At 32.9% G+C, this 27359-nt stretch overlaps 4 protein-coding genes, 1 long non-coding RNA gene and 1 pseudogene across 6 annotated transcripts; 5 read left to right on the top strand and 1 right to left on the bottom strand.

Moving 5' to 3' along the window:
• The first annotated feature begins 3686 nt into the window (after positions 1-3686).
• Positions 3687-4896, top strand: LOC120249330. The gene is made up of 2 exons (XM_039257829.1): positions 3687-3980; positions 4024-4896. Exons 1-2 carry the CDS (start codon positions 3712-3714, stop codon positions 4697-4699), a joined length of 945 nt encoding a protein of 314 aa, XP_039113763.1. The 5' UTR covers positions 3687-3711; the 3' UTR covers positions 4700-4896.
• A 2760-nt stretch (positions 4897-7656) lies between these two features.
• On the bottom strand, positions 7657-8680 carry LOC120250247. The gene is made up of 4 exons (XM_039259038.1): positions 8508-8680; positions 8310-8415; positions 8131-8208; positions 7657-7869 (listed from the first exon to the last, which is right to left on the bottom strand). Exons 1-4 carry the CDS (start codon positions 8580-8582, stop codon positions 7805-7807), a joined length of 324 nt encoding a protein of 107 aa, XP_039114972.1. The 5' UTR covers positions 8583-8680; the 3' UTR covers positions 7657-7804.
• A 2844-nt stretch (positions 8681-11524) lies between these two features.
• On the top strand, positions 11525-16331 carry LOC120249329 (annotated as a pseudogene).
• Positions 16332-16625: 294 nt separating this feature from the next.
• On the top strand, positions 16626-19575 carry LOC120249854 (dolichyl-diphosphooligosaccharide--protein glycosyltransferase subunit 4A). 2 transcript variants are annotated; one of them, XM_039258531.1, is made up of 3 exons: positions 16695-16723; positions 18931-18961; positions 19183-19575. In XM_039258531.1, the coding sequence occupies exon 3, from the start codon at positions 19183-19185 to the stop codon at positions 19294-19296; it is 114 nt and encodes a 37-aa protein (XP_039114465.1). In that variant the 5' UTR covers positions 16695-16723; positions 18931-18961; the 3' UTR covers positions 19297-19575. The 2 variants fall into 2 exon arrangements, 1 of the variants encoding a protein (XP_039114465.1); XR_005532894.1 differs by lacking the exon at positions 18931-18961 and having other exon boundaries at positions 16626-16723.
• A 1684-nt stretch (positions 19576-21259) lies between these two features.
• Positions 21260-23382, top strand: LOC120250164 (chaperone protein DnaJ-like). Its single transcript, XM_039258950.1, has 5 exons — positions 21260-21379; positions 21461-21538; positions 21670-21745; positions 22444-22517; positions 23092-23382. The coding sequence occupies exons 1-5, from the start codon at positions 21284-21286 to the stop codon at positions 23161-23163; spliced, it is 396 nt and encodes a 131-aa protein (XP_039114884.1). The 5' UTR covers positions 21260-21283; the 3' UTR covers positions 23164-23382.
• Positions 23383-25370: 1988 nt separating this feature from the next.
• LOC120250460 lies at positions 25371-27059 on the top strand. Its single transcript, XR_005533016.1, has 3 exons — positions 25371-25628; positions 26311-26379; positions 26984-27059. It is a non-coding gene; the product is annotated as an uncharacterized LOC120250460 (long non-coding RNA).
• Positions 27060-27359: the final 300 nt, after the last annotated feature.

The following is a 27359-nucleotide window of genomic DNA, read 5'->3' as shown; positions in this document are numbered from 1 at the left end:
CTTTTCATTGCAGGGACATCTACCACATTTACATCCTTCTCATGATCCTCAAAACTAACAAATTAATGCTTCAACAGTTGGCTCAGAATCAGCATAAGCTAGCAGAGAATAGAACACTGATTATATTATATGTAATTCAGTTTATCATCTTTCCGATAAATCATCCAAAAATCATCCTCCAAACTTGGTCCAGTATCACACACTGACTAAGCCAAACAATAACATATCAACAAATGCCAAGATGCAACTAAGAAATCAAAGTTCAAGAACATGAAACTACTAAAACGAAATTGCAAGATTTTAATTTCCTTCTAAACTTTCTTTATCATCAAAGAAAAACACTCACATACCTTGAGCTGGAGAAAGTCAAAAGAGCTCATAGAAGCGGAGAAGACAATGAACCAACCTCAGTATAACCCAACATCGCCAGCTTCTGCTCCTTTTGAACAAAACCTCTCCGCCGCTTAGAAAACGTCACTTAATTGCCTCACTGTCTATCTTCTATGTTTATCTATATCTTTTTATCTTTATCTTTCTCTTCTCCTTCCCCATTGATCACTACCCCAATCAATCAAGCCCTCCTCCTTCTCTACTTCATCATCATCATCACTCATCACCATCAATAACAACAACAACAACAACAAGCAAGCAAGCAAGCAAGCAAGCAAGTAAAGAAGAGCATGGATTTACAAGAATTCAGAATGATAACAAGAAGGCGAAAGGAAGAGAAGAGGATTTGGGAAGAGAGGTAATGCCCAAAAGAGAGAGGACCTTTGTATCTTGGGATCCAAAAATAAATCGACGATCCCTTCCCATTGTTTCTTTCTGGGTCCCACTTTCAACACCTTTCTTTTAGCTCACCCTCCGTGCATGGTGGGATTGGGCTGTCGGCCTGTTGAGATATACTACTGTTCCAAGCCACCTCTGGTTTTCTCTTTCTCTCTGCGTCTAATTAATTAATTAATTGAAACGACGATGAAGAGGGATGTTGATCTGATTGGACTTAAAAACAAAACTTCTAATTATTCTCACTTTATTTATTTGTTGCATTAATTTCAAATTAAGTTCAGATGATTTACCTCATTTGCAGTTGTATGGTGATTATGGTGATGGATAATAATTCAATGGAGTTGGTTATATAATAATTACTACGAGAATCGAGGGAATGAGTAGTTTTTATAATAATATATTAAAAAATTCATGTAAAGAAAGCACGAGAAAGAGAAAAATTAAAGGTAAAAAATCAACTTAACCTTATATATATTTTTATATTAAATTTAAATGTCTAATTTATATTGATATATGAGTTCCATGATAATTATCAATTTATCAAGAATCGTATCCTTATAAGATGAACATTGTTGTTATAGCCGGAATAATACTTAATTATACACCTCTTTGATTTGCCTAGGGAAAATGATTCCATATACGTCTTTTATAATATTAAAATAATATATTAACTGTTTAAAATTTATTTAAATTTAATTAAATTATTGCAGGGATTTCATACATTAGATATATTAACCTCTAATATATCAACTCACTAATTAAGGTTCTGGATTTTATAAAATAATTTTATTATGAAACATAGTTTTTGTGTGTGTGTGTGTGTTTAAATTAGGTTTATATTTGATTTAACTAACATTGGAGCAAATATTGATTGTTTTTTTTTTAAATATTGAAAACTTGCCTTGTTATCTCATAAGGTGGAGCAAAAGTTATTTTTATAACAGTTTTGATCTTGCAAGAACCAATGATTTTTTTTTCGGATTAAAATAATACTATCAATGTGCATATTTAAAAATGAAATGACAAATGGATTTTTTAAGAAATTAATCACTCAATTACAAACTATTACTCCTTGGTTTTTTTTTATTTGTCACAAATTCAAATTTTTTTTATCTATTATTTTTTAACATCAAAAAATATTTATTATTATTATTTTTAAAAATATCTTTAACACTTATATTTAATAAATTAAATACGAGAAAGAAAATGTGAAGATATAAATTAGAGATAGTTTTAGAAAAATAATTAATTTTTTTATAAAAATTTTATAAAAATAATTAAATTTTTTCGATACGTCAGATTCAAGAACGGTCAGAGTACATATTTATTATGATTTTTATAAATTATTAATTAATTTGATTTATAAAAAATTTTTCTAACATTTTTTTATTAGGTATAAATGGTTAGGCTCTTGAATTGAGTGTGGATGGAATCCATTACCAAATGGAAGGAAGCACACTTGTCGACATAGAATCCTCTGAAAGCTACGCTCCAAATTTTAGTCAGTCCCATCAGCACTGACATCTTAGCTGGCTAACGTTTGGCTACATGGGCATCTATCATTCATCACCACACCAATGCCAATGGAGGAATATTGGATTTAAAAAAATTAAATTAAATCACCCACCAATGCATCTTTACACCTTCATAACCTCTTCTAATATATATATATATATATATATATGTGTGTGTGTATTTATACTTTTCAGCCCAAGCTTTTTTTATTTTTTTATTTTCATCCCTATTTATTATTATAAATATTAATAATGTCATAAATATCTTACTTCACTGTCCTAAAAAAACTATGATTTTTTTATATACGATCATAAAAATCCATACCTACATCGGAAGTAGTGAGCTCAGTTAAAAAGTATCAATTTTTTTAGTTGTTTATTTTAAAAATTTATGAAACATTAAATATTTTTTTTTAAAATTTACTTGTATAATTTTTAACAAATCATATTTTACTACATATTTTGTTTAATTAGATTTTAAATAAAAATAAATTTGAAAATTTAATATATTTTTTTATAAATTTTAAATTATTAATTAATTTTAACTAAATTTGTTAATTTATATAAATTAATTAAAATGAATAAGTAAAATATTACATGTTGATTTTAAAATTAACAGAAAAATATGGCTTTTTTTAACATCAAAAACCTATTTGAAAAAAAAAATATTTTTCATGTTATAAAATTTGATGTGGTGGAAAATGGAAAGATACATTAAATTATTGTAATAAAAGGCAATGGATTTTTATTATTAAAAATTTACCAAATTAATGTCATATCTTTAGCATAAATATCAAGTAAAATTAACAAACGATAATGAAAATATTTGTGATTTGTTTTTGTAATTGTTAAAATTTATGTTTAAATAGATATTACATATATTTAAAAAATATATAATTATATTATATAAGAACAATAGATAGAAGAGACCTTAATTTAACATTTTATAACAAATGTATTTTTTTAAATTTTTATTTATAAAATTTATTTTTTACAACAATGATGATAAAAAATATATATATATATATATATTTTGCAAAAACAGAAAGTAAAAATAGAAAATATCCGGTAAAAAAATAATTTTAAAAACATAAACGGCCGAAATTAGAAAAACTTTGTTATAATAAGAAAAAGACAGTAATACCCTTATTCCATTTCTTTACTTTCCATTGAATTATCAAACTCAATCACTGAACTAAAATTGGGAAATAAAATCTTTCTACAATCAGTTCGAAAGACTAAAATACCCTTTTGTCTTTTATTATTACAAGTCCACAAAGACTAGGGATATTATTATAATTAACATAATATATATGTCCATTTTGGTCATTTAAGTCTCCTTCGGCCCTTCAACGCCACCCAATCTTTGCATCTCCCCTGACCTGATCACTCCTTCCGAGCTTCAGCCATGGACACCAGCGCCGGCAACCGCACGGAGGCGGCGCGCAACCTCGCCATCGCCGAGCGCCTCCTCGCAGCGCACGATCTCGTCGGAAGCAAGCGATTCGCTGAGCAGGCCCTCGAGCACGATCCCCTCATCGACGGCGTCGACCACGTCCTCGCGATCGCCGAGGTCCTTCTCGCCGCCCAGACCCACCCTGGTGACCCTTTCTCTATCCTCGGCCTCGATCGATCCGCCGCCCGGACAGACCCCTTCAGCCCCTCGCCGCAATTTCCGCCGCCTTGCCCTCCCTCCTTCGCTCCCGACCGGGAACCACCTCCCTCAGCTGCTCAGGGCCTCGAAGGTCCTCTCCGATGCCTTCTCTGCTATCTCCAACGAGCGATCATCGCCAACTAACGCATCTCCCTTCTGGACCGCTTGCCCGGCGTGCTGCCACGTTCACCAGTATGCTCGGGAGTACCTTGATCGCAATCTCCGGTGCCCGTCGTGTAGCCGGGTATTCCAGTCCAAGGCGCTTCCGGAGCCGCCCCCCATCGTTCCCGGCACAGATTCCTACTTTTGCTCCTGGGCTTTCTTCCCCATCGGCTTCCCCTCATCCCCCATCGATTCCCACTGGAAGCCATTCATTCCATTCTTCCCTCAAAACCCAGATTCTAACACCCCTAAAGATCCGAACTTTAGCCCTAATTCCAGGGACGCCACGTTTCTAGAGAAGAATGGTGATGCCCCTGCGACAGGTGGCACGGGAAGGAGCAAGAAGGTAGCGAGGAAGAAGGTTGGAGGGAACATGAGAAAGAAAGTATTAACCTCGGAGGCCATCAAGGCGACGGGGATCAATATAAATGAGGTTGCAGGAGGGGGTCCAGAAGAGAAGAGTATGGTTGAGGATGATGTGGAGTTTCATATAGATTTAGATTCCACAGAAGAGTTGCTGGGGAATTTGCAGAACCTCCCTTTCCTCAAGGATGATGAGTTCTCCATTCGGACTGATTAGCAGACTGCTGCTATTGCTACCAACGCTGTGAGCTTGTTGTTGTATGATTAATAGATTAAGTTGCTGTTTTTACTGATTTCTGTATTGGTATTTTACGGGACAATGACTTGTGACTCCTTCATAGTGTGAGAATTGTCATTGCAGCAAAAATTTGATTGAATCGATGTGACCTACCATTGGTCAGTTTGGGTGTTTGAGTTTGCAGCTTGCTTGGTGGAAGAGGGGCGCTCTTTGTAATTTGCTGACAGAGCAGTAGTTACAAAGGTATGGCATTAGTTTTAACCTCTTGTTTGCTTGATTGATGTTTCTATTTGGGAGTTCTTGACTGCATTTTGCAAAAATCATTGCTTTTGGTATTTGGACAAATATATGTATTGGGGAACTATGGTGAGACATGTTTACAAACAATTGTAGGAAGTGGATAAATTATCCAAGTTCTGCGGAAATTGAATCATTCTGGCTGTTTGACAAAGGCTTATAAATTGTTGATGTTATGCTAGTATTGTTTTGATGTTTTTCTTTTGTGGCTGCTGGGCAAATTATCATGTTTACAAGTCGTCTATAGGTACTTGTTTGTATTGTTCCATTTTTTTCCCTGAGCTACTTGCCACTATCTGAATGCATTCATTGCTGCGGATCATTTATAATGGCTTAATTTGGAAGACAAATCTGATTAATTTGGGCATGCAGATATATCTTGAGTAAATGCTATGTCTTCCTTTAGTATTTTTTTCTTGTTTTCGCTTTTTATTTTCTAGTGGTCTACATTATATTTTAGGGTTCCTGTTTATTAAAATTCTTAATGTTTTTGGTTTTTGAGGGGACAACTGTGAGTAAGTACAGTACAGTCATCTTGAACAAGATTTGAGTTAGAGCAAAAAAAACTCTCAAGATAGAGACTTGTTTTTTGGGATCTCGTAAGATTTTTGTTTTGGTTTATTCGGCAGAGGTCAATATTTTTACACTGTGATGTTGTATAGTATAGCTTTGGGATTTAGACTGCAGTAAATTATTAAACCGTCCACAATCACAACTGCTTATAAGTCTATTTAGAGAAAAAAAATGTAAATGCCAATTGAATAGTGGTATTATTTTCATTTTCCTTTTTAAAGGCATGGGAAGGAAAATTATTTAATACATAGCTCACCAACCAAAAACCTAAGGAAGTAGTGGCATAAACAAAATGTAAAACATGATGATAGCGCTCTTCAAAAGACTGTTCCCTTATGAGGAATCTGTTGTGACTAAATTCTCTGTATAAAATGGCCTTTGATATCTATAATCTGAGCTCAGTTTGAGGACATAAGCCCTATTCATATTTATTGAAGTTGTGGAGACTCAATGTTCATGGTTGATATATATGAACTTGATGGCATGAGATAGGTGACATCATAGAAAGTCTTTCAGTGTGTCCTTAATGTGAATTAAGGCCATAAGGAAAACTATATATCATTATTCTAAATTGGCCTGTGGATATTTATACCCATTCTTTTCTGAAAAAATGGTTCTGGATCTGTTAATAACATGCATCAAGTGAAGTTGTTGTCTACATGCCTCGAATGAGCATTGAGCCTTAATGAAGAATATTGCTTGGTATATAAATTGTGATCCCCCTGTAAGGTCTGCAATATTAATTTTGACCTCAAACTTACACCCTTTTGCACCCATCAGAAATCAGTTCTCAAATGATTTTTTGTGAAACAAATGCTGCAGTATTCTTTCATTTGAGATCATAGGCCGCTTTTGTTCCAAAACAAGAATGGGAATCATGGTTAAATCTTTTGGCCATTGTTTGAAGGACGGAGCTCTAATGTTGATGGAAAATTAAATTTCTTTTTATATCAAAGCAGTGGATATGTGTTTGTGATCAGTACTATCGCGAAGCTAATATCATTTTGTTCTTTAATGTTTATACAGCTCTTAAGTGACAATGAAGAAATTGAATGATAATTGTGGTGTACTTGTCTCAATAGCAAATGAAGAAGTGGGGAAAGTAGGTTGGTAGAAATATTTAATTTGCTGCAGCTGTTAGGACCAACAGGTACTAGTCTTTGCAATGTCATAGTTGCCCAATGAATTTGTTTAGCTGCATTGTATGAGGAATCTACTGGTTTGCATTGAAGTGTTTCTTAACTGAAGGGGGCCCTAACTGACAATTAATATGGCTTCAAAGTTATGCTGCCAAATGACTTCAACTCTGAATTAGATCAATTTGCTGCTCTGAATTGGGGTTTGGGCTTTGATGCATTCCTTTGAATTTGACTAATTGATAACAAATTTTTCAATAATGTGATGTGCCTTATTAGATACTCCTTTCATGACATTTTTATTTTACTTTCGCCTTGTAAGAAAATTATGGCTCGATTTTTCTAATTTCGAGGATAATTTATTTTGAGATTAAGGTAGATTAAGTTATAGGTTGGTTTGTTGGTTTGAATGTGTTTGATATCTCCCCCACATATGAAGTAGCAAAGTAATACTTGTTTTTGTATCTATATATCTGTGTGTGCTCTCTGGGACTTGAATTCCTTATTAAATTTTATTTTTACTTTTTTAATCAGAGTATGAAATATTTGTAATACATTGGGGGTTTTCTATTTTTATTTTTTTATTTTTTTAAGTTTTTGTTGTTATATGTACAGACAGAAATAGAGTGTTGTGCCACATCATGTCTGATTCGTTCTCTTTTGCAGGCTGAGTTCCAGCAGTAGATATGCTAAGTAATTGTTAAGCAGGTTTTGAGGATTAAACTAATTTTTCTGGGATTATTTATGTAGTTATGAGGTATATTCAACGGGGAAAAAAGCCTTCATTTGCACTCTTTAATTAGAATTTCCTCGTATTTATATGAAAAAATGGAGATGGAGAGATAGAGATAGAGATAATATTAATTTTATTTGTAGGAAAATAAATGCAATGGAAATAATATGAAGAAAAATGATTTAAAAGAAGAAATAGGAATGCACCCTGGAATTATCCTGGATCAAGATAATAAAATGATTTAAAATAAATCAACCAGTTTGCATAGAATTATTTATTTATAGTCTAGGCTTTGAAATTTGGCTATCATGAAATTGAACTATATATTTGGCCATTTTTCTTTCATCATTTTCCATGACATTTCCATTGCTTCCTTCTACCAAACCCTGAAAATCTCCCATGAGCTTTATCTGCAATAATAAAAACAGTATAATTAATTTAGAGACTCATATAATGATAAATTTAGAAATGTTATGCATCTGTGCATATTATTACATGTTAGTAGAAAAACTAGAGTAAGACTAATATTTATATAGCCCAACGGTAAAGCACAGGAGTCTTATATTAGAAATTTAAATCCCTTTTTCATTCCGGATGAATAATATAAATAGTAAATTGTCTCATTTTTTAAAAATATTAGAAATAATATATATATTAGAGAGTGAGCTTACAGTTATAATGTCTTGGTGAAATTTCATGCAAGTATGAGTGGAAGAAACCCTTGTTCTCTTTTAGTAATCCTTTCCAAACTGCAAGCAAATTTAAGTTGGTAAAACCAAACATTTATGTTTATGTATATTCACACCAAAATTTACTTAATTAACTTAATAAATAAATAAATAAATAATACCAGCAAGTGTGACAAGAGGTTGAATGCATGCATGCTGAGCAAGAGCTTGAACACAATCATCACGGTTCATACGTAGTATGAGACATCTCTCAATCAAATGTTGAACCTGTACACATATATATATAATAATCATCATCAAATTGAGAAAATAAAATAAAATAAAACTTGTTCTTGATTAAATAATCATTAATTAATCACCATTCTAATATAGCTTTGTGGGTGGCATTGCAAACAAGGGAGGAGCTGAGAATGATGATGATGATGATGATGCATATTGCTTTTATTATTCTTCTGTTGGGAGAGTGGTAATAAGAGAATAAAGAAAGGAAATGGAAGGAATAAAGAAGAAGAAGAAGAAGAGAAGAAGACAAAAGAACAAAGATATTTGAGAGGGTTTTATAGAGAAAGAAAAAGAGAGGGAGAAAGAGGGAATTAATGTGGTTATCCAGAGATATCCAAGTGAAGGGCCAAAAGTGCATAGAAATCCAAGGGAGGATTCAACCTCATCTTGTCTTGGTGATAAGAAAATGAATGAGAAGCCATGGACAGTTAGCCACTTCATCCTCTCTCTTTCTCCTTCACTCATTCTCTTCTATTAATTATTATTCCTTTTTTTTAATTTAATTTAATTTTTATTATTTTTTATTATTTGTGTCATTGGGCCCCAAGCTTTCTTAAACGTGCTTTAATGCTCTCTCTCTCTCTCTCTCACTGTATCATTTGTTGGGAAGGGTTGATGGTCATGAAGGTGGCACTATCACTCTGTAACATACTAACATTGCATTCTCACTGATAAGAGTCTTATTTTATTTTATTTTTATTTTTTTAGAGATAAACAAATGATTTATTTGATTGATTGGTTGTTTTTGGATTTCCATAATTTGAAGGATTACCTCTTTTTTTCTACTTTTTGGATTAAGAGTCAAATGTTGCTGGATAATACATTTAACATAGAAAGCGACGACAGCGTAACGCGAGAATATGTGCACGTGGGGAGCAAGACTCACGCCGGCCCACGTGTCTCTCACCTCACGTAGACATGTGGTCTCGATCCCTGATCCTCCCTGAAACGAACGCCCTACGTAAGAGACCCGATATCAATTGACCCGAATGCCGTTGATTTTTTAACAGCCTTTGATCAACACCTATTGGTATAAGTAAGCATTTTTTATAAAATATTAAATTTATATTTTATAAATTTTAGTAGTTTAATTCATTTTTTTCATATGTATGTATACTCAAAAAAATATTATAACCATTCTATAATAGTAGAATTCGCATTTCATTTTCTAACCATCTCAAAAACCGAATCACTATCAATTCAAATATTAAATTTTCATGGTGTAAATTTTCATATTTATAACAAATATGTTATAAAAATATTCTTTGAATAATATAAATTAAGATCTATTTTTACATATGAATCCAAAACAAATGTTTACCCGCCTTAAATCAATTAAATCGTGCTGACTGCGATTTGGAGTTTTTTTTTTCTATTATTTTTTCCATAAAGTTAGTAAAAAAAAATTCTTCAAAAATTTGAACTCACAGTTTCCAAATAAATCAAACCAAATGGTTTTATAAACAATTCTAATGATATTGTTTTTATTTATTTTCTATTTTTTTAAAAATAGACCGTTTATCAAATCGTAGTGTAATATATATATTTCTTTACGAGAGTTCATGAGAGTCCAAAAAATACAAAAAGTAGGAATAATATATTTTTTGCGGAAATTTGGAGAATGTCCACAAAGAACATAAAAGTATGAAAGAGAAATTGCTAGAGAGATAGACGTGGAATGAGAAAAGAGATTGGGCAATGGTACGGGGAAAACAATAAACAAAAAATTTATGCTAATGATCATGATCGAACAATGAGATGAGAAAATTATGTTTCCTGTGTACTGTGGACAACTGAAGTCATTGTTTATATAATAATGGATGATCTGATGTCTATGGATTCAAATCTAACGGCTAATAGAAAATCACTCATAGAATTGTTATTTATATATATCCCTAGTAGATTGGTCTTTTATATGACAATATATTTTATAAAAAAAAATAAAAAGCAAAAGAGAGGAAATTATTAAAAACATACAAAGGGATGAAGGAAGATAGTGGATAACAGTACCCCAAAAAACAGTGATGAAAAACGGAAAAAATTGTATTTGGGTTGAATAGGTTGATTGATCATTGGTTTTTATTTATATATATATTGGTGGAGGTTTCAAATTAAGTTAAATGATTTTGATTCATTATATTACTGTTGTGATTATGATCGAACATATGAGATAGAGAGTACCATACATCCCATTACAATTGTTTTAAAAACTTAAAACTGTCTTATCATATTTTTCATAGTGAATAGGGCTGTTTATAACAATGTTAATTGCATTGTTGAATGGTTACTATTAAATCACTGAAGTCGTCATTTTTTACATAAATGGATGATTTAATTAAAGTCCGTAAATAGGTCCTATATAAGCATTATTGCCACGTGTTGAGCACGTGCCGGCGAGCAGAAAGCTGTGTCACTGGAGAAGAGAAGAGAAGAGAAGAAGACGAAAGGGAGTGAAGACCCCAGCAAAGCTCTTCTCTTGTTGCAAGCCATGATCTCGCAGTTGTTCGTGCTCTCTCAGCGCGGCGATAACATCGTCTTCCGCGATTGTGAGCCCTGTTCCTCTCTCCGATCTCCCTTCCATTTACTCAGATCCATAAGGAATTCGATCGGCCACGATCTCTTATTGCTTTTGATTTTTTTCTTTTTCTTTTATGGATTTGTTTGAGGAATCTCTGATTTATTGTTTGAATTTTTGATTACTATGACTTTGTGGTTTTGATGCAAATTGTTATTAAGGTTTGAGTTTGAGAGTTGTTGCAGATCGTGGCGAGGTGCCAAAGGGAAGCGCGGAGATATTCTTTCGGAAGGTGAAGTTTTGAAAGGAGATGAACCTGAGGAGGCTCCCCTGTCTTTGTAGGTATCCGCATTTTTGAAATCTCCTCTAGGGTTGCCTGATGCTTTGTTGGAATGATTTAGTGATAAATGTGATCCAAAGTTGTGAAATTTTAGCCATCATCAGTTTGTATAAATCTGAATTTTTATTACAACCTCGCAAGAAAGTTGGCCTCCTTCTTGCGGTTTATGTGATCAATGATTTCTATTATCAAGATGGTTTGCCTTAATTTAAATTGAAAACAAGTAAGGAGCTAATTCGATGATCCCTTATGCAAAGATTGAATTATTGGTAGCTGTAGGTCCTCACTCAACTTTCACATTCTTGAGTTTAGGCTGAATTATAGGAAGTTTTTCCTTTGCATATTCTGAAGATTATGACAAGCATTTTTTCTTAAGTGCTTGCTATTTATAGAAAAAACCACATCTCATGGATCGGGCATTCATTTTTTTCAATTCAAAAATAAGATAATGGCATTCATGATCTTTATTTATTATAATCTAGTGTTGTCTTCCATTTTCATTTGGACTTTCTCTTACATTTCCTTTTGTGTATGACTGTGTGTGTGTGTTTTTCTTTTCTTTTGTTAAGAATGTGGATGGGGTTAACTACATTCATGTGAAAGTTGCTGGATTGTTATTTGTGGCAACCACTAGAGTCAATGTCTCACCATCACTTGTTATTGAGCTTCTACAAAGAATTGCCCGTGTCATCAAAGACTACCTTGGCGTTCTCAATGAAGATTCTTTACGGAAAAATTTTGTTCTTGTGTACGAATTACTCGATGAAGCCATTGTGAGTATCTTTTTGCCTTTTTATTCTCGCTAGCTATATAAATTTTTAATTTCTTCATGAAACCTACTGACATCTATGAAAAACTCATGTCTTGATGATACAAGTATTTGTGATGATTCCATATCAGGGACTCTGTAGGTTTTGAGGAATTTATTGGTGATTGTACTTTCTTAGGAGAAATTAAAGTATTAGCTATTACATAGTATTCTTATAATGTAGATTCTTCTTTCATGACAATATCTACTTCTAGAGGGTCACTCATACTTCTGTTTTCTTCTTAATGATATAATTATTATGTTATTTGGTGGACTGCATTTTGAGGGATGCACAGCATTGCTTAGTTAAGAATCAGACTAGGATCTTTTGGAACATATTAAATATCTTGATTTTGGGTATAGTTTATTGTCTTGAATATTTCCTTGCCTCTTTTCCTCTTTCAGGACTTTGGTTATCCACAGACTACATCTACAGAAGTTTTGAAGTCTTACGTATTTAATGAACCGATAGTGATTGATGCTGCACGCCTGCCACCTCTTGGGCCTGCAGCCATGTTTATGGTATCTTCATCCGCTTTATCCTTGTGTACTCTAATGAAACAAATTCTCATGTTATTGATAATGATCTCAATCTCATCTGTCCTCTATTCTTGCATGCACATAATCAATTGCTTTTGTTTTTAAATTTGCAGCAAGGAAGCAAAAGGATGCCAGGTACTGCTGTTACAAAATCTGTTGTAGCTAATGAGCCTGGTGGTAGAAAGAGAGAGGAAATTTTTGTTGACATCATTGAAAAATAAGTGTGACATCTCAGCTCTAGTGTAAGTAAACTTTTCAATTTTCTCTAGATCATTTTTAATAAGGCATATAAATCAGCACTCGAACTTGAGTGCTGCATAAAACATAAACAGATTTGAATATTCTGTGGCTACATGATCCCATTTTATCACCTTTATTTAAGCTGCTTTGCTTACTCAAAGAGGGGTATTACTTTTTTAATAACTAGCACGCATTGAAGACGTGAGATGGAAAAAGGAAAATGGTGGCTTGGGTTAAACTTTCTGAGATCTCATTTATTTATTAATTAAAGTTTGTAAAATTCTTCTTTTCTAGTTATAGGTTTATTTCTCACTGGTTTTTGGAATCCCCAAACCTTGGGAGAAAAACTTTTTATTTTGCCTAAATTTATATGCTATATCACTGACATCAATGAGATCTCACACAGACAATTAGTCGTATTGCATTTCACACACTAATTTTTGAACGTGCTGCATCATTTCTAGAGGTAAAGCCATTAATATACTGGAAGTAATTGGTTTGCATCATGACTCTTTGGAAAAGGAAAAAAAAAAATCAGAGGTGCTACTATTAGAAATTTGAAATGAACTATTAGAGGCGCTTTGCCTCCTTTAGATGCTCATCAATGACTACTTCCTTTCTTTTGTAATTCTATTTTTTCTTAATGCTCTATGTTATAGCTGTTACAAGAAGCTTGCATTCTTTAATCGGTTACTTTGCCTCTTGCTTGGATATAAACTGACAATAGCTTCACAGGGCTACATACTTACCTTCTGAGATTGATGGCACCATTCAAATGAAGAGTTACCTTACAGGAAATCCAGAAATACGCTTTGGCCCTCAATGAGGATCTGAGCATTGGCAGAAGTGGCGGAGGATCTGTCTATGGTAATTCTTATAATTTGCTGCCTATTTTGATTTCACATTTTTATATTTGAATTCAGGTTGTGACCTTTTACTGTTCTGTTGCTGTCAAGTCATAAATATTTGATTGTATGGCATAACACTGGTTCCAGCATATACTTACTTGGTTACTCCTTAGCTGACATTTTCTCCAGATTTTAAATGAATTTTCAACTAGATGAATTGAACGCATGATTACCAGTTAAACTCATTGATAGCAATTTCTATGCCTCTGGATGCACCATCATGCCACTAAAACCTTCTTCTTTCACTTGCTTTTTGTAAACTTTGCTGGATGTTTGTTTTCCAAAGCTGAAGTGTATGCATTTTAGATAAAGTTCTCGTAAGAACTTTGGGTTCATGTTATAGTTTCCATAAGTCATGTACCGCCTATTCTAAGTTCTACGAATGCCAAAGAGTTGTTAATTGACACCTTCAGTTATTATATATGTTCTTGTATGCAACAGATTATAGTAGCTCTCTGCTGGAGGGGGCATTGTGGTTCTTGACGATTGTAACTTTCATGAATCTGTACATCTAGACAGCTTCGACTCTGACAGGACTTTGACTTTGGTGAGTTGAACTTAATGAGCACTTAGTGACAGCCTGATTGCAACTTACTGTATCATTTTCTGCTTAAAAGATCACAATATGGTTACGTGGATTACACTTGGCATAGATAGAAGTTCTGTTAAGAATCTTGATTTGTTTTCTTTGCAACTGATGTCATTAATGGTTATTGGTTCTTTTCCAAGGTACCTCCTGATGGGGAATTTTCTGTGATGAACTATCGTATGACTCAAGAGTTCAAGCCTCCTTTTCGTATTAATGCCTTAGTTGAAGAAGCTGGACCATCTAAGGTGTGGTTCATGCAGTAATCCACAATAAGATTGTGTTCTTGTTGTTATAAATAATCAACTAGAATGCACGGCTTTAGCATCTGAGTATTTTTCTCTTGATGATTTATTAGGCTGAAGTTATTCTGAAGATTCGGGCTGACTTCCTTCAAGTGCTACTGCAAACACAATCTCAGTACAAATGCCATTGCCAACTTACACAACAAGGTTTTGTGTTCTAGGTCTTTATTCAATGAATGATGACACCCCTATAGATGGATTTCTTATAGGGAGGGCTTTAAATGACGATGCCATTTGCATTCTATCTTATTCTATCTTCAGCATTATATTGAGCTATCATTGCCAAAAGCTTTTGTCCTCTACCTTGCCACTTTCAGAGTTTCTCAATTTTAGCATTAGTTTGGGAAAGCTTAACCTTGATTATAATCATAGAATTTGTTCTGTTAGCTGGAGTTATATATTTTTCAGGAGCATAACCTTTTTTTCACATGTATCTTTTTCTCAAAAGGATGTACTTTGTTTTATGCTGGTCTTATCATTTCTTTTTCAATTACTTCTGCAGAGTCAGTTTTGAGTTGGAAGCTGGGGCTGTTGGACAAACAACAGATTTCAAGGAAGGAAGCAGGAAATTTGAATGGTGTCTGAAGAAGGTAAGGACCTTGTCAACTCTTTAGTGTTTGATCAACAGCCAGCACATAGTTTCTGTTTATCATGTCTGGAATTATGTATTTATTCTGATTTCATTTCAGATTGTTGGTGGATCTGACCATACTCTCCGTGCAAAGCTCACATTTTCTCAGGAATCTCATGGTATGGCCTACAATTCACAGTTATCGTCAGTCGATGTTGTCTAAAATCAAAATCATGATTTAAATAGCTAATATGGTACCCATTCTGGTCCAAACTGCTATTTATGTTCTGATATGGTTCCATAGAATCTCACAATACATTTTCTGTGGACAAAGTAGTACACTCCAAACTACATGAACATTTTCAAGGGCCTAAACCTGGCTGTTTGATGTGCATGCTATAATAGACGCAAGACATCAAAACCGCGTATCATGAACCAAACTGTTGTTTTTCAATTTCCTCTTGTAATTTTTAGTATCCGATTTGTTACAACTTTCATTTTTCTGTTGTAGGAAATATCACAAGGGAAGCAGGCCCTGTAAGCATGAATTTCACCATACCAATGTACAATGCATCAAGGCTTCAAGTGAGTCATTTGCTTGATTTCACCATATTTAATTCCATCATTTTCCCTTCTTTTTAGATCACTGCTCTTCTAATTCTTTCATTTGCTCTGACATCCCTTGCTGAAAACCATCCTTATTACCCGAAAATTTTTTAGAGTTCAAAACATTTAAATGACATCTAACTTCTGTATTTTTGTATGTCCAGGTGAGATACTTACAGATTGCCAAAAAGTCGAAAACCTATAATCCGTATCGGTGGGTGAGATATGTCACACAAGCGAATTCTTATGTTGCTCGGTTGTGAGGAACACTTCAGACAAACAGAACAAAATTTCAGTTGTGAATTATGAACATCTGTGAATTACAAACATTTGCAGAACTTCAGATAGTATGTTTGTATTGTTGATGAGAGGTTGAACTGTGTTTTGCTCTATTTTGGATTCATTTATTTCAGTTATTTAGGCTTTTAATTACTTGGAAAACATGAAGAGCTAATGGACATTCTTTTGATTCGCTGTGTAAATTTTTAGTGTTTTACTTGTCTATATTGTTTAAACAAAATCGGAAATCAATAAGCAAAATAAAATGTCAAAATTGGAAATTAATAACCAAAATAAAATGTTAATATATTTTTTTTTTTTACAATAAGCAAAATAAAATGGTTGCAAGAATTTAAAACTTATTGCATATTCATTTTTATTTAAATGAAAGATGGATCGGGTTTGAAAACGTGGACCCGCATCCGATAATCATTTTATTCAATTCTACAGTGGATTCTGGTCGTCGATTTCATGAATCGGACGGGTGATGAAGGGACACGTGTTCAACTCTCGGCCTATAAAACCCTAAGCCAGTGACCATCTCGAGCTCTCATCCTTCGAGTTCTCTCGGGTTCCATCGAAGACCGACGCGAAGGTAAGGGATTCTAACTAGGGTTTTTCCCTGTGCTTTGTTTTTCTTGAATTTTGAGATGAGATCTTGCTTTAAAACCCCTAGAAATTTGGTGGATCTTATCGTGCGTTACAGTTGATTTAGTTTTCTTGATCTATGAATAGTTTATTTATTTATTTTGCATTTTATTTGATCCTTTGGTGTGAATTGAAGGATTTTGTGATTTTTGGATATACATTTCGATGGATCTGGCCTTGTTTATCCTCTGTTGAATTTTGTTGCTGATGATCTGCTTTGCGTCGGTGGTGCAAAGGCAGTTCTTGTTTATTTACCATGTTTGTTGATTTCTGATTTAGGATTTTGTGTTTTCTTCTCATTAAATTCGGGAATTAGTTTTATTTAAGAGTTTCCTTGAGATTGAACTAGGCTTTGTAGTGTTACCAATAAATTGAGGGGAAAAAATTGTTTATGTTGGGAGAATTTAATTACTTGAAACCAGTGCATATGCTATGAGAGATGTCATTGTTTCTTTTCCTATAGAAGGGCTTAATGATGATGCCTAAGGGATCTTATAGATTTCTATGTTTATAAATATGGAACGAAATTTGTGATCTTAGGCCTAAGTGGGCCTGAACAATGCTGATATCTTCCAAATATTTTTGTCGATGAAGGTGATGGATTTGATTGTAGTTACTTAGTTCTATGCCAGGATATAAATCAAGGTTCTCTGTATAATACATTACCTAAGAGCACGGGGATTAAAGATAAGATGCTCATCGGAATCTATAATATGATGCACTATCGAAGTTCAAGTTTTTGAGCAGTAAAGCTTGTAAGAAACTAGGTACTAAGTATGATTGCAACATTTCAGTTTTTGGGGTTCTATTTAAGTTACTTTGTATATGTTAATGTACCCATTGGATGGTTTGAGCTGATGCGGTGAAGCCAAGGTAAAATGTCAAGTTTAAAATTCAGAGTATGCACATTTGGTGAGTGATTTAGAATTAGAAAGAAATACAGAGGGAACATAAATTAAATATTTAGGTGCTGCTTTGTGGGACACCATTAGTAGTTTTGATGCTCACCTTGTAGTTTTGCAGGCATTGCATTCTCTACTGTACCTTTGTATCGTCTGGGTTTTAGCTGTGAATCCTTTTTTTTTTGTGGTTTTGTTTGGATTTATGTGTAATGAAGGATAATACCCATAAAAAATGTGTATAAAATCAATCAGATAAAGGAGATAAATTGTGTTTGGGCTGTTTGAGGCTGAGGAGCCATAGTTGTGTTGGAGGCATAGGAGGTCACAAACTATTTCCTTTCCGCTTTGTTAAAAAGTATTGCAAATATAGTATCTGAAACACAAGTAAATTTGTTAGGTCAGAACTAACGTGGGGAGCATATTAAGAATAGTTAAAAGAATTTATTTCGATGAAAATGCAGTAAATACTATATGCTTTAGAAATTGTTTACGCCATTATGAGAATATTTCAAGGCTTGTGTTTTCAAATATATCAGAATAAAGCCAAAGAATTGTATGAAGTTCATCACAGTTACTGATGGCCTTGTTAAAATTAATTTGAATCTGGGATGCTTTTAGAATCCTAGAAATTAGAGTATATCCATACCTAAAGACAGGTGCTTATAAAAATAATCTGAGGTGATGTTCTTCTGTAATATTTGCTGCTGAAAGTAAACCTACAGGGTGCCTGTTGGCCTATTGGAACTATTGGAAATGATTTAACTTCAATATTTGTGTAGGATAGGGATATCACATTTTTTTATGATGTTTTTCTTTTTTTGCATGTTTTTGCTTGTGCAATTAATTTTGTTGCCTCATACGCATCAACCTTCTTGAGTTTCTCATTGAAGTTGTTCTGTCAGGTACAAGCTTTTATGAATGTAATAAGATCTGTGTTTTGTGCAATTAGCTGTCCCTTTTAAACCATTCGCGTGATGAAGTTGATGAACTTAATCTTGCCATTTGTATTTGCATAAAGACTTGGTGCCTATTGTTAGTGGCTTGGGGCAACTTGATACTTATAATTAGTAGCTTGGGGACAAGTTTTTACATGATTTATTACTATACCAATCTTTGCGATCTTGAACTTGTAAAATTTTGAAAGGGTGGTTTAATTGAAGCACTTATTCACTGCTTGCTTATATTTGGGAGAATGATCTTGTTATGTATTATAGTTTGCGCACGATTCATGAGTGCCCAAGAATAATTATAGGTTACAGGCGGGAGAAGCAGAAGAAACACTGGTGATGCACACGATACTTGAGCTGTTGATCACTGCTCACCATCTATTTATCTGTCAAAGAACCCTCACTATTTTTGCTTCTCATGGCTAGCTCGTAGTTTTGTCATATACGTGAATATATGGCTTTGATTTCATTGAGTCAAAGTTCATAGCATTATGTTTTTTGTGTCCTCATTAGAAAGTTAACATGTTACTAATTGCTCTTCGTTGTTTTATTTTCAGATGATTGATGATCAGGACTTGGGATTCTTTGCCAACTTCCTTGGCATCTTTATATTTGTTTTGGTCATTGCATATCATTATGTGATGGCAGACCCAAAATACGAAGGGAACTAGTGCAGTCGTTTTGCTTGAAGTTTATATGAATATTATCGAAGAGAGATTGTCTGGTTATTTTATCTGTTTTACTTAAATGAATTTTTACCAGTTTAGCGAATTCCAACTATAGAGGAACTCAATGTACCAGATGACTCTTAATTAGAAGTTTTTTTCCATAGGACAACTATTGTTTTTACTTTTTATTTGCGAGTTTTTTTTTCCCTCCCTCGTTTGGGTGTTGATGATCAGATGCTTTAAGGCATTATAGAAAACGTGATGGTTGTTTATTGTGTTGCATCTCTTGATATCCAGGGTTCTTTCACAAATTACTGAAGTTACTATTTCACAACACTTGCAATAGTCTGCCTTATATTCTCCCCAGCATCTTGTAAAACTCATTGTTATTAGGAATTTATTTTTCAAATTAACAAAAGATGTTTGTTTACCTTTACCACTAATAATAACTATTGAGATAATTATTGAAAATGGTTTTTTTCTCTAAGAAAAGAAAAGGGGTGTTTGGTCGAGCAGCCCACCACGCCAAGATTACATTCTCCAAAATTCAGATACTTTGCCACAAAGATATACATCTTTGAGAATAAATAACTAAATAAATAAATAATATTTCCTTTTGTTGTGTGAAAATATTTTTTATTCAAATATTGATTCGGTTCATTAAAATTAATTTAAGTACTCTTGTAAGTCTTGTAGTTTATTTTTAGTTCTTCACAAGACTACCACATGATTCTTCAACTTCAAAATTTGTTATATTTATATATAAAAAAATTATTAACTTTCTTGTCAATTAATTGGTAGATCCTTACCAAGGCAAAAATAAATAAATAAATTTACAGTATATTCAATACTTGAACAAATACTAGATAATTTTAAGGGAAAATTATTGTTTACCCCTTAAGCATTTTAAAATTTCTCAAAACGCACTCGTGAGTTTTTGAATCACCTGACGATCCCTTCCTTTATTGTTTCACCTTTTTACCCACTCGTGATATGAAATTCCATCATCGCCTTTAAACTTTTTGCATACATTTTTATTCTTTTTGCATTCATTTTTGCATGTACTCATTTCTTAAAGCAGAGCTCATTTCTTTAAATAACTTTCATTTTTAAACAAAGCAAATTTCGTTTTAAACTAAACCTCATTTTTTTTAAACAAAACTCGTTTTTAAACGAAACTGATGAAACTCATTTCTTAAACGTAAAAATTCATTTCTTAAACAGAAACATTGATATTTAAACAGAAAAACCAATATTTACGTGACAAATTAATCATGGGTATAAAAACCAATTAATCTTGGTCACTTGTACATATTTAAATAGAAACAACGATATTTAAGCACTCTTTTAAACGTAAATGCAATATATTAAACAGAAATATCTATAGTTAAACAAAGGCAAACAAGCATAAAGATGGTCGTTCTTTATTATATGGAAATAACGATATTTACATTAAAAATTTAATAAGCTTGTGGGAAAAAATTTAGGTTAGCATGATTACATTAACAAAAGAATTTAGGTTAGCATGAAGAGTAATGCATGTACTCGTTTCTTAAACAGAAAACTTGTTTTTTAAACAAAACCTCATATTTAAACAGAAGTCTCATGTTTTAAATAGAAACTCATTGCACCCAAGGGCATTATAGTCAAACCATGTCACACTTGCCACAACTTCCCACGCAAAGGACAATTTCGTCAAAAAAAAATCCAAATTAACTCTATCAATCACTATTAGATGCTTGGGGGTTTAAAAAATCATTGTATTCAAAAAGAAGGACTTTTTATAGATATTCAAATTTAAGGAGGAGAATATGTGCATATTGCAAGCTTTCAAGTTGTTTTTAGCGATTTCCACTAAAAAAACAATTTAAAACAAATAAATAAAAAATTATAAATAGGCCCGCGAATCAATCCCCCTCGTCAGTCATCACCACCTGAAAAAAGCTTCAGAGGTTTCGAGGCTGTTCGTATCTTCGCCGGAGACGAAGAGATGTCGCAAGACGAGTTCGGTTTCTATAAAGAAGGAAGAGGCCATGGCTTCCCTTTTGGTTTCGATGGCTTTCTCTCATTGCTTCTTAAACCAAAGGTACTAGTTTTGCCCCACTGATTCTCTCATCTCTTCTTGGTCCTTTATCTCGTTTTTCTCTTTTCGAATTTGATTGGCAGGGACTATTATCAGATTCTCGAGGTTGGTTCTGATGCCAGTGATGAGACTATTCGCTCCAATTTCATCCGCCTTGCTTTGGTTTGTTCTTTGTTTTTGTTTTTCTTTTTTTTAAAAAAATATAGTTTTTTTGATTTTCATGTTCTCAAACCCTAGGGTTTGGTTATGTGTTTGAATTTTTTTGAATTTCATTTTGTTTTGTTTTTTTGTAGAAGTGGCATCCTGATAAGAGGAAGGATGAGGCTGGTGCGACTTCAAGGTTTCAACAGATTAACGAAGCATATCAAGGTACCTGTGCTATGAATTGGGAGTTTTTTTTTTTTTTTACTTGATTATCTTGGCCTTTATGTTGAAAAGGATGCTTTTTTGCTCAGAAAGTTTGTGCCTTTTCTTTGGATTATAGTGAAGCAAAGCAAATCATGAGAGGAAAAAAATACCCCTATTTTCTTAAAATATGAATTCTATATCATGAGAAATATTTGTATGCTTCACAGCTTTGTTATGTTTATCGAGAAATTCGGCAATTGGTGAGTTAATAGACGACTCTTTTTGGTTGAATGAAGTTTAAAGATTATTTTTTGAATTAAAGTAAATGTGTTTGCTCTTTCATATGTTTGGCTTGCTTATCTACTTCATTATATTGTTGGGAAATTATAGCTTTTCTGCAGTTGCTACTAGTAGTTTTAATGAATGTTGATGTGGAAATAGGAAAAATGAAAAATTGGAGAGAAACCGTAATGACTGTGTACCCTATTGTGCATACCTTAATTTTTATCCCTTTCTGTGTGTTTTTCAACCTTGTTGAATTTTTCTCAGTGTTGTCTGTGTTTTCTGAACCTCCGTTTTCATTTATCCTCCCAAAAGGTGAGAGAACGGAATGAGTGCATGTGCTATTAATTATGCTTTATATTCTATTGCTTTTCTTGTTAGAAGTAGATGTAGAGATTTTCAGCAGATTGTCACTGGTTTATATGTTTTCTGAACAGTTCTTAGTGATCCTGTCAAAAGGCAAGAATATGATGCACAGGGGATCAGGAACATCCAGGGCAGCAGTTTAAATGTAAGAATCTCTCTTTTCTTGCATTTCACATTTTAATATATTAGCTTGTGTACTCAGTAGAAAGGGCCTGTATTACTAATAAATACTCTGGTACTAACAGTTTCTACTAGTGGAACTATGAAATAAATAATGTAGGACTGGAAAAATCTCTTTTTGCTGATTGAATAGAAGTCAATCTGTCTATGAATTGAATAGGGTATATTCGTTTTTAATTAATGTTTGTAACTTAGTATAAACTATAAAGTTGTTGAGGTCTGCCAGTTGCAGCAGTGATCTCTATGTTAAAATACTACTTTATCAGTTACTTGAAATTTTGATCCGAACCAAAGCTGCACTTTTAACAACTTGATCATTTGACAGCATTGGTTAAAACTGTTTGAAAAAGTTTAAATGCCTTGTTCGAATGACAAAAATAGATGCTTCATGAACTTCAGTTTTTCTAGAATTTCAACTTGTTAAGCATTGTTACCTTAAAATATTCAAAACCCGCCTCTTATAAATATCATTTGTTTCTTGTTAGGAATTTAATCTTGTTTTCTTTTACTGATGAATGCGGCTTCTTGTTTAATTTCAGAATTACCTCAATCGAAACAAGGGAATGATATTGAGCTGCCATGGTCTTGGTACGGGATTTTCAATGTGGTAGATTAGCAGCACACATGTTTCCTGAAATACAATCGATATCGTATCCCACTTTATTCAGATTAGCGTCTTCGATGTAGATAAGCTGTAGCTTTAAGGGTATTGTTACCCGAAAAATGCAGTCATGTAGTTCAAACTAGTGAAGTCACAGTCTTCTTTGTTGTGGCTTTTGTGCTATGCTAGACATCTTTAGGGAATGAAAAAATTTTGGTTTTTCACTTGATTAGTTGTTGATGTTGCTAGTGTCAATTTTTGCAGCTGCATGTCAATATTATGGCACAATCATAGTTTTGCACTTATTTCTTTTGTTGATCTGGTGAAGATTATTGATGAATTATGGGTGGCTTTTAAAGGATCATAGAAATGTTTTCTGATTCAAAGATGAAGTGTTTGGAGTTGATGAATTTTTGATTGATTAATATTAATTAAAATAAATATATGGGTTTTTATATTTTTAATTTGTTGTGATTGTTTATTAAATAATTAAATTACATTAAAAATTTGATGGATGTTAACATATGAAAGAAATTACAATCATAATATTTTATACTCTTTCTTTTTGTTCTATTTTGCATTTTTCAATTTTTCCCTTTTTCTTTCTTCATATTACACCTCAATTTTATTTACTCCAATTTGCAGAATTTTTATCAATATAATGATATAAAAATAATTATTACTGTAATAAAAAAAGTTAATATTTTTTTTCCCAACATAGGATCAGTTTGTTCATATTTCTTAATATTATATATATATATATATATATATATCGCTAAACATAGATCTCGCTACGGCAAGTGTGATATACTCAATTAAATATATAAAAAATTTTATTATCATTAAAGATTAACTAATTTAAATCATAGTATCGATTATAATTAAAAATACGCTCTAAACTCAATCAACACTCAATTTATGACATTTTTAAATGTTAACGGCTTTATATCATTTTTATTTGAACATCCACGTTTTCGATGTGAAAATCCCACAAAAAATATGGTAAACATCAGATTCAAAATACTACCATGAAAGGTTAATTAACGAATTTATGTAATGAGATTTGTTTACCCATCATGAAATCTGATTACTCGGTTGATGATCATTTCAATGAGAAAATCCAACAAATATGGTAAATATTAAATCTAAAATACTATCATAAAAGGTTAATGGATTTATATAATGAGATCCGATTACATATTATGGGATCAATTACTCGATTGTGGATTGTTTCAATGTGAAATCTGACAAATATGATAAACGGATCTAAAAGTCAAAACACCATCATGAAAGGTTAATTAGCTAATTTATATAATATGATCCGATTACCCATCATGAAAGGTTAACCAGTAAGTAATAAATAGTCATTTTCCGACATATGATCGGTTTGTCCATATTTTTTAATATTATATATAAACATAGATCTCGCTAAGGCAAGCGTGATATAAAATGCTTAATTAAATATATAAAATCTTCTATTATCATTAAAGGTTAATTGATTTAAGTCATAGTATCAATCTTAATTAAAAACACGCTCCAAACTCAATAAACACTCAATTTATGACATCGTTAAATGTTAACGGCTTTTTATCATTATTATTTAAACATCCACATCTCATTGTGAAAATCCCACAAAAAATATGGTAAACATTAGAGCAAAAATACTACCATGAAAGATTAATTAACGAATTTACTTAATGAGATTTGTTTACCCGTCATGAAATCTAATTACTTGATTGAGGTTCATTTCAATGCGAAAATCTAACAAATATGGTAAACATTAAATCTAAAACATTATCATAAAAGGTTAATGGACACATTATGGAATCCAATTACTCAATCGTGGATTGTTTCAATGTGAAAGCACTATCATAAAAGCTTAATTAACGGATTTATATAATAAGATCCGATTACCCATACCCATCATGGATCTGATTACTCGATTACGGATCATTTCAATGTGAAATCCAATAAATATGACAAATGGATTTAAAATTCAAAACACCATTACATAAAGTTAATTAACGGATTTATGTAATGAAATCCGATTACTCATCACGAGATCCAATTACTTACGGATCATTTCAATGAACGGATTTAAAATCCAAAACACCATCATGGAAAGTTAATTAACGGTTTTTTTGTAATGAGATCCGATTACCCGACATGGGATCCGATTACTGGATTACGGATCCAATAAGTATAACGGATGCATCATCTTGGCACATACTCTCGAAGGTCTTTGTCTTTGGGAGATGGATACAAAACCGAGGGCGTAACGCGTGAGAAAAGAGAGAGAGAGAGCGAGACGGGTGGCATCGCCTAGGGAGGAGAAGCAGAGAGAAGAGGGAGGAGGGGAGGAGAACGAGCTAGGGTTACGTTGTTTAGGGTTTCGTCTTTGCGATGGACCGTTGGAGCTACGCTGATGGTAACATTGCTCGCATCCTTGACAATCGCCGGACAGATCCTGCTCGAGTAATTCCTTCGACCTGATTGTTCTATTGATTTGTTTGTGGTGTTATTTGATTGTTAGATCTTTGTAGGTTGTTATTGGAGAGTGTGGATTCTGATTATCGGTTACTTTCTAGAAAGTTGCTACCTTTGTTTCATTTTCTACTTTTTTTTTTTTAATTGATTATTTGGTGCTACTGTGCGTTTTCTTTTTGTTGGATTTTCATGGTTGACAATTGTTTCTATTGACGCTGATGCTCACACAGACCAACAATCCGTGGTTGCTATCTCTGTTCTCTCTCTCTCACACACACTTATAGAGCTATAGAGATATAGAGATACAGATATCATTATTAGTATTATTATTATTTATTGAATTGGCTTTAATGTACCTTTCTGTGTGAGAGACTTTTTATCAAGCTTTTTGGCTGGTTAGCATCTCAAGAACTCTTTTATTCAATTTTTTGTTAATGAGAACCTGAAAAAGGAAAGACGAAATTTTTGTTCAGCAACCTTACTGGTGTTTCCATGCCCCTTCTTGGAGTTTTAAAGGTAAAGGTGATTATCAGCTGAAAAGTGGACACACTTCTCCTCTTTATTTTTCTCAATTTTTTGTTACATATGAATAGTCCATCTTGGTTTAATCTTCTGTCTTCTCTAACAATGTATTTTAAGACTAACATAAAGAATCTTGATACATATGCAGGACATAAACCTCAAGTTGCAAATGCACTCATCTTTTATACAAAGGCTCACCTTGAAGAAGGAAATGGAGGTATGCTAAATGTGAAAATTGTTCTTGGCTTTTATAGTTTCAATACAGACACTTCCTTTATCTCTCACTATTTCCCCTTGCAAAAACATAAATGATTAATGTTTAGATATTTTTGAAGGAAGATTACTTTATATGGTTCAATACCATATCCCTTGTATCTTTGTGTATCATTTTTTATTTTTTGACTTGATAGTATGCTTCCTTTGTGTCTTGTCAGAATTCTTTAAGATTAGGTTGTTACTGGATAGTCAACCATTGTGCTGTTTGTGTGCTAGCGCTGAAAATGTTGGGTATCATGATTTTTGTCAATTTTTTTGACAGTGGTTGATGTATTGTGAATATTGATTGAACTGCCTAATGACTTTGTCAGTTGCTAAAAATATATTTCCTTTTGTAATATGCTTTCATTTGAGTTTTAGTTGGTGCTTAATCTTGTTTGGTTTCATAAGTATATTGCATGAAATATGGATTGAGTTTTCTTATAATGTTTTATTTTGTAGTTTAGCTTTCCATTTTGCATGGTATATGAAGCGGTGCATTGCGGTGATATTTGTTTACATGGCCATTTATTTATTTTTTTCTTGCTAATACCATCTGTTGACAGGGTCATCAAGGCTGTGTCAATGCATTGGCGTGGAATTCTAAAGGCTCTTCTGATTTCTGGATCAGATGATACATGTGTATGTTTATGGAACTTTGCCACCTAGTTATTTTATCCATGTGTTTTCTCTTTGATAAACTTTGAGATTATCTCTTAGTCAGCCATCCTGGTTTGGCTTTTATGGTTGATTATTTGTAATATTCTTGCTATGCCAAGTGAAGAATAATGACAATGGTTTATGTAAGGAAAGAAACAAAATTTTGAATTTTATTATAACTAGTGTTACATCTTTAATGCTTTTATGATGTCAAAGTTTGAATTCTTACTAGCCCATTGACTACGGAACTGAGGCCACCAAATAGTGATTGACTAAATAAAA

Source organism: Dioscorea cayenensis, chromosome 19, assembly GCF_009730915.1.
Source record: "Dioscorea cayenensis subsp. rotundata cultivar TDr96_F1 chromosome 19, TDr96_F1_v2_PseudoChromosome.rev07_lg8_w22 25.fasta, whole genome shotgun sequence".
Classification (NCBI taxonomy): domain Eukaryota; kingdom Viridiplantae; phylum Streptophyta; class Magnoliopsida; order Dioscoreales; family Dioscoreaceae; genus Dioscorea; species Dioscorea cayenensis.
The sequence above is the reverse complement of the archived record's forward strand: the minus strand, read 5'-3'. Positions and strand labels throughout refer to the sequence as shown.

Bases quoted from the DNA above. Each gene is read 5' to 3' on its own strand.
- LOC120249330 (XM_039257829.1), top strand. From the start codon at position 3,712: ATGGACACCAGCGCCGGCAACCGCACGGAGGCGGCGCGCAACCTCGCC. The intron at 3,981-4,023 runs GCCGCCTTGCCC...CGGGAACCACCT, and splicing joins AGCCCCTCGCCGCAATTTCC to CCCTCAGCTGCTCAGGGCCT.
- LOC120250247 (XM_039259038.1), bottom strand. From the start codon at position 8,582: ATGCATCATCATCATCATCATCATTCTCAGCTCCTCCCTTGTTTGCAA. The intron at 8,209-8,309 runs GTATTATTTATT...ATTTGCTTGCAG, and splicing joins ACCTCTTGTCACACTTGCTG to TTTGGAAAGGATTACTAAAA. The intron at 7,870-8,130 runs GTAAGCTCACTC...TTATTATTGCAG, and splicing joins TTCACCAAGACATTATAACT to ATAAAGCTCATGGGAGATTT.
- LOC120249854 (XM_039258531.1), top strand. From the start codon at position 19,183: ATGATTGATGATCAGGACTTGGGATTCTTTGCCAACTTCCTTGGCATC.
- LOC120250164 (XM_039258950.1), top strand. From the start codon at position 21,284: ATGTCGCAAGACGAGTTCGGTTTCTATAAAGAAGGAAGAGGCCATGGC. The intron at 21,539-21,669 runs GTTTGTTCTTTG...GTTTTTTTGTAG, and splicing joins ATTTCATCCGCCTTGCTTTG to AAGTGGCATCCTGATAAGAG. The intron at 22,518-23,091 runs GTAAGAATCTCT...GTTTAATTTCAG, and splicing joins TCCAGGGCAGCAGTTTAAAT to AATTACCTCAATCGAAACAA.